The following is a 10,891-nucleotide window of genomic DNA, read 5'->3' on the forward strand; positions in this document are numbered from 1 at the left end:
ATCAAATACACAGCAATGGGAATTAGAGCTTTCAGCATTTGAAATAATGATACTGAGAGGAAAACATAGGCAGAATTTGAAAACCAGAGACCCAAAGAATACACTTATCAATACTATGGGTTCAACGAGCTTGAAGACTCTTACAATAGCAACAGCCAGTGTTGAGTAGAAGCCCATGTGAATCATGGTGGGACTGATCACACTAAATTTGTCAAGCAATGGCAACTCCAATGGATATGGCTAACATATTGGCCATGGCCTCACCTTTATAAGATTCTTTCTTCAGGGGAACTGCAATCGAATGCATATCAAATGGGCACAAGAGCTTTCAGCATTTGAAATATCGATACTTTGAGAGACATGCACCAAGGGCTGCATCATTTAGGATTTGTACTCAGTTTAGGTGTCATATTCAAGGGGAAGTTGTTATGCTTTCCACCACTTCATAGATTGTTAGAGTGATGAAACAAAAGAGGCTCCCTCTTGAGGCTAGATTATGTCATTCATATCAGCTGTGTTGTTGATGTCCTAGCTCAGCCAGGTCTTGCCAAAACTCTGTTGAGGTTCAAAATTTATTATAAACTGAAATGTCTTCACAAGAATTGACCTCATAAAATGCCATAATCACAAGATATGCCATACATCGCTGTGATTATGGCTCGCAAGACCCTTAGACTTTGAGCAATGAGGCTCGCAACATCACTTATGATTATGCACTCTACAATTCTGTGACCAGCTGAATGTCAAGCAATTGAACCACAATTTAAATCCTATTTTGTCAGCAATAAGTACTATACTTTGTCTTTATTTAGTGTAGAGAACCAAGCACTTATTCTGCTCATCTATAGAAGGGACAATGGTTGTTTGCCTATGAGGTATAAGGAAATCGTATCAGATGTTTTGTATTTTCGTATGGAATTGAATCATACTCCCGCACACTGTAACATTCATATATATCAACCTGTAGAGGCTTTAATAACACCTGGTATTCTGGTTAGTGATTTTATTGGACCTCATGTGCATATCCTACATGCACAGGATGGACTATTCATATGTTACAGAGCATTATTCTTATTATTTAGGGTGCACATCTTCAGGTGCTCAAGAATGATTACTAGAACAGTCAGTTAATTCTGCAATTTAAAGGATGAAAAAGGAGGTTATAGGAGTCTAGTTTTGGTTCTCATCCACAATGTCACACTAGTCTGCCTGGGCATGGTTCTCATGGTTTAATAGTGACTTGAGGAGTCATAATACCACAGATCACTAAACACGAACAACTAAGGTAGCCCAAGGACAATAGCCATCTTTACACATTAATTAACAGGTCTTACATTAATTATCCTAGGGGGTTTTAATACTTCCAAATGCTTAAAAAACAGTTAGCAGAGCATTCACATTACACATTCTAGCAATCTTTTCTATAAACCAACCAAATGCAGTCAGGAGAGCCCTCCTTTTAAACTATACAACCTTATTGTTAGTATGATCAACCTTATTTTAATATATAGTGTGACAAACCGTATGTGACAGGCAGGTGGAAAACTTTTCTCGCAATTGACTAAGCGATGTCTGGCGAGCCAGACTTGAGACGGAAACCCTCGTCAGAAGTATATGCTTGGCTCTTTTCCAAACAAATGAAGAGTCAATGAGGTTTTGTGTAATCACTTCTGGTATCGTATTGGGTTATTGTTAGAAGCGATAATTGGATTCGGATTCTCATCGAGTGAGTTGTTCTGCTTTCTCAATTTGAGAGGGTTTGTTTGGAGGGAAAAACGAAAGAGGACATACAAGAATAGTGAGGGGAAAGATGCAGAGGAAGAGGATTGAGAACATCGCCAGTAGGCAGACTACATTTTCCAAACATAGGTGGATTGCTGAAGAAAGCTTACGAGCTCTCGGTGCTCTGCACTGCAGAAGTTGAACTTGTGATTTTCTCCCCAACAGGAAAGCTCTATGAACTGTTTTTTAGTGCAAATCCTACTATTTTGATTCTAATAATCATGGCTATGCAAACCTCATGAGATTCTTACTAATAACCCCGGCGGTGCAAGCCCTAGTAAGTTCGATGTTGAAAAGCTTAGTGTACAACCTCCAAATCGCTGGTTTTGTTGTAGTGCTTATTGGAGAGTATATAAAAAATTTCACACCTTTTTATGAGATATGGGAGGAAAACATGTTAAAGATTTTTAATAAATATAAAATTTCCAAAATGATGCTAGTTACGTGTGATTCTTTTTTCATTGTCTGTGATTATGAAAAATGAAACTCAATGTTTTTTCATTAGTGCACACATATTTCATTATATAATTGCATATAGAAAAATCATTCCAGAGCCAATAACAATAAAAGTGAAGAATTTATGGTCCAACATTATATTTAAGGGAGATGTTTAAGGACGACATTTGAATTTTGTTTTTCATTTTAAGACATTTGGAGCAAATATTAGGAAGGACTTTGAGAAAGGATTGTCCTTGATTTTCGAAAATGGAGTTGTTCATATGCCCCAAGTGACCATCAAAGGGAGAGCTCATATGTTTTTTGGATGTTTTCTTTATAGCCATTTTTTTACACATATCCATAGAGTCCCCATGCCATTGATGTGAATTACTTGTTCGGTTTTTTTTAACCAAATTTTTTACCCAAACAAGAAAAATTAAAAAAATGCCTCAAGATCAAAGACTGAAACAAAGACCTATTGACATACCTTTTAAAGTATGGAAAGAACTTGTAAAATCATATGAGAAGTTGGATGCACAAAGAAAAGCCGACAATGAGAGCATTCAGGTATTGAATTTTTCATTAAACATTATTTAGAATGTATTAATACTTATAAGTATCTTAGACATGTATTTGTGTAAAAATAAATTGAATTGGTTTATGTTTAAGGACAAGGCATCCAAGGCGAGGTTAACCAAGACAAAAGTCACTCATCGTAGTGGCCAGAAAGGTTTAAAAGCACTGATAACAACCTTTGTAAGTATATTAAACATGTGATATTTTTTTAATAAATTTTGTACTAGAAGAAAGTCATTGTTATCTAATTTCTCCCTATTTACTGATTGATAGGAACTAAAATATGGAAGACCTCCAAATCATTTGGAAAACGAGGTGCTGCAGCAAAAGAGATGGGTTGAATTTGTTGTTTGGATGGACTCTATGGTATGTAATCTTAGTTGGATTTCCAATATACTTTTAAACCATATTTTCATTTTATTTTTTAGTACTATTAGATATTATATCTTACCTCATTTTATGGTTAACATTGTATAACAAAAACATGTGTTGTGTTATGTAATTAATACTAACATGTAATATTGATTTCTTTTGTCAGAATGCTATAGGTAATGATTGCCAAGACGATGATCCAAATTATGTTCAACATATATCAGGAGATGATGACGATGAGGATGAGGATGATGGTGGTGAAGGAGGAGATGATGATGATAGTTGCGGTGTTGGTGATGATGTGGATCAGAGTAATGAGGATGGTCAAGATGATCATGAGGATGATCTTGGTGGTGGTAGCTAGGCATGCACATGCATTATTTTTTATGAAGAAATTATTGTGTAGAATGACATTGTTATGTTTAGATGGGTGTTGTGAATTTACCCTATATCAATGAGACATTTTGATTTTGTAATCATACGATGAGTTTGATTTATGTATGTTGTTAATTTATCGTAGAATAACGATATTCATGAAATATTTTGATTTGTTAATCATATTTGAATTTTACTTGTTTTGATTAAAAATAATACTAATTTTATTAGTATTATGTTGCTATTTTATACATGTTTTGAAAATTGTTAATGACCCATTGTTAATTTTTTGGATGGATGTTGTCAATTTCTCTTAAATTTCTTTACAAATGATTTTGAATTGTGATATCTGCTTTAATGATATTTAGAAGCTATCATATATTTCACTATGAATCTATAAAGGGGGTCATATATGTAAAGAAAAATATACTCTATATAAGAAGTCAAATGCGGATGTAACCATGGATGCAAATTTGAAAGTAAAATTGGATGTTAAACTAGGAATTAATACAAAATGCAAACAATTGACATACAAAGTGTTTTAAATTAGAAGTGAAAATTGTGCAATAGTTGACACAAAGAAGGGAACAAAACATGGCATACAAAAGGATATCAAATTGGGCAAAAACAAGGACACATAAATGGGCACAAAATTAGATGCAAAAAAAGACAACAACTAGATGTAAAATGAGATGCAAAGTTGAGCGTTAAAAAGAAGCAAAAAACGTTACAAATTAATATGCCAAATGATGATGAAAATAATGGTGTAAATTTGGGATGCAAACTTGGGTGCAAAAAAGGAAAAAAAAAGATGTAAGAAAAGACATAAAACAAGATGCAAAATGGGGCTGAAAAAAGGTGAAACCAAGGATGCCATATTGGATGTAAAAAATGATTCCTAATCACATGCAAATTTAGGCTCGAACTCAGACACAAAATTATATGCAAATGTGGACACAAAATGAGGCAAAAAAAGATGAAAATTTGGATGGTGAAAACGATGTAAAACTAGACACCAAAAAAGTGCAAAATTGGATGAAAAAGTCGGTGTAAATAATGGTGCAACATTGGACACAAGTAGACATAAAAAAATGGTGCAAAAAGGGGCATAAAATAGCTTAAAATTGGATGCAAAACTTGGTGCAAAAACAAATACAAAAGTAGACGTAAAAAATGGCTCTAAATTGAATGTACCATTAGACACAAAATAAGATGCAAAGGTGGACACAACACATGACTCAACATAAGATGCAAATATAAATGCAAATTTGGATGCTCAAAATGATGTAACATTAGATGCAAGAGATGGTGTTAAAAATGATGCAAAATTGGATGAAACAAATGACGCAAAATATGGTGCAAAATGAGATGGGAAAAATGGAGACAAATCAAACATAAATGTGGATGTAAAAAATGGTCCAAAAAAAGATGCAAAAATGGGCACAAAAATGGATGCAAAATTTGGTGCTAAATCAAATTCAACACATGGTGCAAAGATAGGCACCAAAGCTGGTGCAAAAATAGAAGCAAAAACTAGTGTAAGACTAGATACAAAACCTGGCATAAGACTAGATGCAAAAACTGACACAAAATGGATGCATAAAAAGACGTTAAATTGGATTCAAAATACAGTGTAAATTTGATGCAAATGATGGTGCAAAAATGGAAGCAAAGAATGACACAAAATAGGAAGCAAAAGATAATGAAAAATAGATGCAAAAAATGACACAAAACTAGAAGCAAAACCTGTCATAAAATAAGATGCAAATCTTGGTTCAAAATTTGACGCAAAAAATGATGCATAGTTTGGTGTAAAAAATGATGAAAAATCTAGCGTGAAAAAGGATGCAAAATCAGGTGCAAAAAAGGATGCTTTAAAAATTGTACAATAGAGCCAGATTTAGCGCCAGGTTGCTCATCACAATTACAAAAAAAATGCACTAAAATCTGGCGCTAAATCTGGCGCAAATCGCTGGTTTTGTTGTAGTGTAGCTCGAAAGGTGATTTTCCAGTGGACCATTTAGGAGTCACTCGGTTGGCCCAGAGGGAAAACTTCAATTGGGTGTCCTAGCTTCTCTAATTCTCGGTGATGGTCTTCTTCAGCACTCTCACCATGGTTTTGTTTGAGGACTCAACTAAATCATTTCTTTGAGGATAGTAGGTAGTGGAGTGCCCGCTGATGATATTGAACTTCTAACAGAAGCTAGTGAATTTTGTAGATTTGAAGACTTGAGAATTGTCAGTGATAATTTTGATAGGACAACCAAAATGAGCTAATATGTTCTCCTCCATAAACTTGATTACCACTAAGGCTATAGTGTTTCTAGCTGGGATGGCCTCTACCCACTTGGTGAAATAATCTGTGGCCTTTAATATCCACTTATGCTGACCACCGGAAGGTGGGTTTATCTCTCCTATGAAGTCTAATCCCCACTCCTTGAAGGGTTCATCCACATGCACTGGGATCAGGGGTAGAGGAGAAGGTTTTTGTCTCTCAGCAAAGACTTGTCACTTCTAACATGACCTGACTTGTAAATGCACATTTCCAAATAATGTAGGCCAGTAGAATCCCGCTTTGAGAATTTTTGGAGCTGTGGTCTTCCAGCTGTAATGACCTCGACAAACTCCCGCATGAAATTATTTGATCAATTTATGAGTTTTGCCTTCTACCAAGCATAACAACAAAACTCCCACTAGGTCTTTCTAGTAAAGTTGACCATTGGATATGATCTACTTTTGAGCTTGTTGTCTCAACATCCTGTATTTGGATTTGTCTAGCCCTGATGGGCACCTCTGGAATAAGAGATAATGGATGATATTATTATACGAGGGTGATCCCTCATATTTAGCATAGATCTTTTGCTCAGCTATTTTAATCCCATTCTGCTGAACTTATGTTATGTCTTCCTCTGTTATCAGGTGTATTCCCAAATCTTGGTAGTTAGATTCTGATAAAATATTAGCCAACCCCTGGCCTTTTATGAGCTTAGTGGGCTTTATGTCTAACTCATATTCATGTACCTTTTCTATCCACCTATCCACCTACCCCTGTTTCTCCAAGATGTTATATTTTAGCTCAGCATCCCTCATGACTTGGCTGAAGAAGGCGATGGGCTACTTATGACCATCTTTATTCTTCTGTAGCAAAATTGCAAAAATAGTATGTGGAGAAGCAAAAGAAAATATATCGAAAGGCGTTGAGTACTCAGGGCTCACTAGGACGGGTGCTTTAGCAAAAGCTTCTTTAATTCTAGTAAAGGAATCTCAAGAGGGAGGACTCCAATTGACTTCATTTTCCTTTTTAAGCATATATGTAATACCCTTCACTATTTAAGCATAGTTGGGTATGAACCTTCTCAAGAAATTGGTTCTCCCTAAAATGACTTGGACCTTTTTCTTCTTTCTGGGTAGAGGTATATGACTGATAGCTTCGGCTCATTTAGGATCAACTTTCACTCCCTCTTGTGCTACTATGTGTCCTAATAGCTTCCCCTCACTCAAGGAAAACTGATATTTCTTGGGATTCAAAGATAGTCCATTCCTCCTACATTTCTGAAAGGTGAGCATCAAGTGGAGGATGTGCTCTTCATCAGTTTCAGAGAAGACTATGATATCTTTCACATATGCCACTACAAACCTGTCTTTCTCCCCTACAAAAGTTATATCCATAGCTCTTTGAAACATGGCTGCTGCATTGAATAAATAGAAAGGCATGCGAGCGTATATGAAAGTTCCCCAAGGGGTGGTGAAAGTAGTCTTCTTCTGATCATCAAGGTGAACTACCACTTGGTTGTAACTAGAGAACCAATCCATCATGGACATTGTAATTGATCCCATCACCTTCTGTAATATATAATCCATCCTGGGCAATGGGTAATTTCCTTTCAAAGATGCCTTGTTAAGGTTACAAAAATCTACACATAACCTTATTTCTCCATTCTTTTTTCGGACTGGGACTAGGTTGTCCACCCACTTTGAGTACCTTAAAGGCACTATGATTTTGGCCTGTATAATTTTCCTCACTTCTTTTTTAATAGAGTGGATTAATTTGACTAAGCTTTTGCTTGCATTGTTTTATTCCACTCTTTAAAGGTATCTTATGTTGTATTATGTTAGTATCAAATGCTTTTAAACCTCATAAAACCAAGAAAAAAATCCTTATAGAATTTGAAGATATTTAAATACCTTTTTTTGTATTGTGAGGGGATTCCCCTTGATAGCCTGACCATCTGAGTTTCATCTTTTGAGCCAATATTGCAATCTTCTACTTGCTCGTCCATCTCCGAAGCCATTTCTTTGGAGGTTACATCATTCTGGTTAAATAATCTTTCCATTGGAACTAGCCCACGAGGAATAATATTCCCTTACAGTTGTATAATTTTCTTTCCAACCACCATGTTTTCCCATGAAGTCGGTTCTTGATCTGCCTCTTTTTCCTCTACTTGATCAATAGTTGAGCTGGTGAACTCCCCAACTACTTCTATAAATTGCTTGATCTACTCATCGTCGTCGAATACTTGCTAGTGCTTGACATTATCAGGTATAGAGGGTCTGTGTCTGACCTCCACCTCGTACCTGAGAAGCAGATTTTGAGGAGATTTGAAATTGCTTGCTGCTACCACAAGGGAATCAACCATTCTGTTTCCTTCTGTAGGCAAAAATTGGATATTAAAGGCCACGAAGAAGTTATCAATTAAATCCCATACTTCATTCCAGTAAGTCCTCAATTTGGGGTTTTTAGCTTGGCATTGGTTTCGGATCTGTCTTACAATCATCTTAGAGTCTCCATGCACAGTTAAGCATTCAATATTCATATTCCTTGTTGTTTGTAGCCCAAGGAGAAATGCTTCATACTCTGCCATGTTGTTGGTTGCCTCAAAATCTAGCTTGAATAAGAGAGGTATCAAGTTTCCCTCAGGAATTACCAGCAATACTCCTGCTCCATTTCCCTCTTTCTAATTTGCTCCATCAAAGTATAATTTCCGTAATTTGTTTTTATTTGTGGGCTATTCATCCAACGACATCGTTAGATGTACCTGCGTTTCTTCTAATATGGTCTCATTTTCTTCTAGGAACATGCAGGAGAGGTCACTTTCTTTTCCATACACTCAAGAATTTTTAAAACCTTTAGCTGGGGTCATAGTTTTGACAAATCTGGACTCTCTATACAACCTCCTTTCTTCACCTCCAAAAGTGGGAATAGTGGCATAAGTTAGATCTAATCTGATAGATTCCCCCACCTTGGAACCCCAAGGCCTAGATAGGAGCATGTCGAACCGAGGGGGAATATATGCTACTACTATGTCCATCACTACACTCTTCACAGGGATCTGAGCCAGGTTTACCACCAGATATTTTATCATTCCCAAGCATTTGACCCTCTTGGATTCAAAGGAGTATAGGTCCTTCTAGGGTCTGGTGATCTGCAAGCCAAGTTGTTCCATCACGGCTAAGGGCATGAGGTTATGTGAGGCTCCAGAGTCCAACATACAGTTGTGCAATAAGAGGTCATGAATTACCAGGGTCACATAGAAGGGTGTAGTGGAAGGATCAAGTTCTTCGACATGAGGCCCAAAGACAACCATTGGCCTCTCCTCTTGAAGGTTTAAACAATCATGGGTCGGTATTGCGGTGGATGGGAACATGAAATGGGAGACTTGAGATTTATAAGTGGGTTTTTTTAGAAGTTTGGTTAGGGGAACAAGGATCTTTACCTTCTCGAGTTCTTCTAAAGATTGAATGTAGACTGGCCCTTTTCTACGCCTCCCAACTCTACCTCTCTTTTTTTATCATTGGTATCTTTTATCAGAACAGGTGCCTTTTCTTCTGTGTGTTCCTCCGAGCTATTTCATTCCTTAGTCAAGGAGACTTTTAATTTGGATAAGTCAGGGCTAAGCTTCCCTTATCCTTTATTTAACACTGGGGGAACATTTTTGGGAGCAGTTTCCTCTTGTTGTTCAAGTTCCCTTGACCTCTTTTTTGAAGATCTGAGGTCATACTTTCGATGTATCTATGCTTGAATGAAATCAGTGAATTCCTTACAATAATCCCTTATGTCTTCCTAATTTATTGTTGCTTCTCTGTCATGGCACATCTCATGGTGAGCCATGTTTTCATGTTCCTCTTCAGAGAATGAGGAATTTAAGTTTCCCTGTATTTCAAGCGTATCTGGTGATGGTTCATCTAGATAATCTTCTATATATAGATGAGGAGGGATTTGATCGAATTGATCTCTTCTTTCCCTTTGAAATATCTACAATGGAAGCCTTCTATATTGTGGGTCATAACCTCGGTTGTTACCTTGATCATTCTGTTTTAGGAGACTCTTGTTCCCAAGCTCAAGCTTAACCACCTTATGAGATAAACTCAATCCATTTCTTCCCACTTCAAATTTTGTTATTCTTTAGCTTAACCAGAGGAGGAAGTTTCTTCTTTTCCCTTTTTCTTCTCAGTAGGTTCATTCTTTCCTCTTGACTTCCATACCGAGGTGAAATTTTCTTCCACCTCAAGAGCATCAACTTGGAGTTGATCCAAAGTATGAGACTTCCTCTCCCTTAGGGTAAAGCCAAATTCGGACTCAAAGGATCCCACAAATACTACACGAGAAATAGCTTGAGGAGGCTTTATCTCAATAGGCAGGTTATTATACTGCTTATTGAACATTTTTATGAATTCTGAAATATCCTCTTCTGGCTTCTTCCTTATAGCATTGAACTCTGTGAGGACATACTCATGATCTCTCTTTTCACCCCACTTTTGTGTGAAAGAGTTTTTGAGTTCTTCCCAGGTGGTGATGGATGCATTAGGTAGGGATTTAAACCATTTTCTGGCTTCTCCATCAAGGGATTGCATAAAGAGTCTTAGGGCCACATCCATTTTTTCTACATTTAGATTCTCAACAAAAGCACAAAAGGTTTCAATGTGTCTCTATGCAGTGCTTTCATCTTCCCCATTGAACCTAGGCAAAATATTTAGGTAGTCTTGAGGCATATCACTTAGGTGTCAAGGTAAATCAATAGGGACATATTTATTTAGTAAGAAACCTAGAATAACCATCTAGATTAATGGGGGAGGATTAAGATTTACAGGAGGAACTTGGGCCAAAACCATAGTGGTTGGAGTAACTAGGCTGAGAGTAGTGTGACTAAGTGTATAGTGGATATTTCAATTATTGAGGATAACTTTACCTTTTTAAATCTTAGGAGAAGGAGGAAATGAAATGAAAGGAATCGTAACTGAGATTTCTTTCTCTTCGATCTTTGATTTGGTGGCACGATGCTCTAGCTCATCTTCTGTAGGGTATGTAAGGACATTAGGAGTAAAATATGAGAAGTGGATGACAACATGT

At 36.7% G+C, this 10,891-nt stretch overlaps 1 protein-coding gene across 1 annotated transcript; it reads left to right on the plus strand.

Moving 5' to 3' along the window:
* Positions 1 to 2,529: 2,529 nt before the first annotated feature.
* LOC149171041 (uncharacterized) lies at positions 2,530 to 3,679 on the plus strand. The gene is made up of 3 exons (XM_089427416.1): positions 2,530 to 2,976; positions 3,070 to 3,162; positions 3,335 to 3,679. Exons 1-3 carry the CDS (start codon positions 2,848 to 2,850, stop codon positions 3,530 to 3,532), a joined length of 420 nt encoding a protein of 139 aa, XP_089283542.1. The 5' UTR covers positions 2,530 to 2,847; the 3' UTR covers positions 3,533 to 3,679.
* The last annotated feature ends 7,212 nt before the right edge of the window (positions 3,680 to 10,891 follow it).

The sequence above is a fragment of the Pinus tabuliformis genome, chromosome 4_2 (genome assembly GCF_031772625.1).
Source record: "Pinus tabuliformis cultivar Carrire ecotype Pingquan chromosome 4_2, CPIR1, whole genome shotgun sequence".
NCBI classification, from domain to species: Eukaryota; Viridiplantae; Streptophyta; class Pinopsida; order Pinales; family Pinaceae; genus Pinus; species Pinus tabuliformis.

Excerpts from the sequence above, each read along its gene's own strand:
- LOC149171041 (XM_089427416.1), top strand. The coding sequence starts at position 2,848 with ATGTATTTGTGTAAAAATAAATTGAATTGGTTTATGTTTAAGGACAAG. Across the intron at positions 2,977-3,069 it reads AAGCACTGATAACAACCTTT|GAACTAAAATATGGAAGACC; the intron begins GTAAGTATATTA and ends ACTGATTGATAG. Across the intron at positions 3,163-3,334 it reads TTGTTTGGATGGACTCTATG|AATGCTATAGGTAATGATTG; the intron begins GTATGTAATCTT and ends TTCTTTTGTCAG.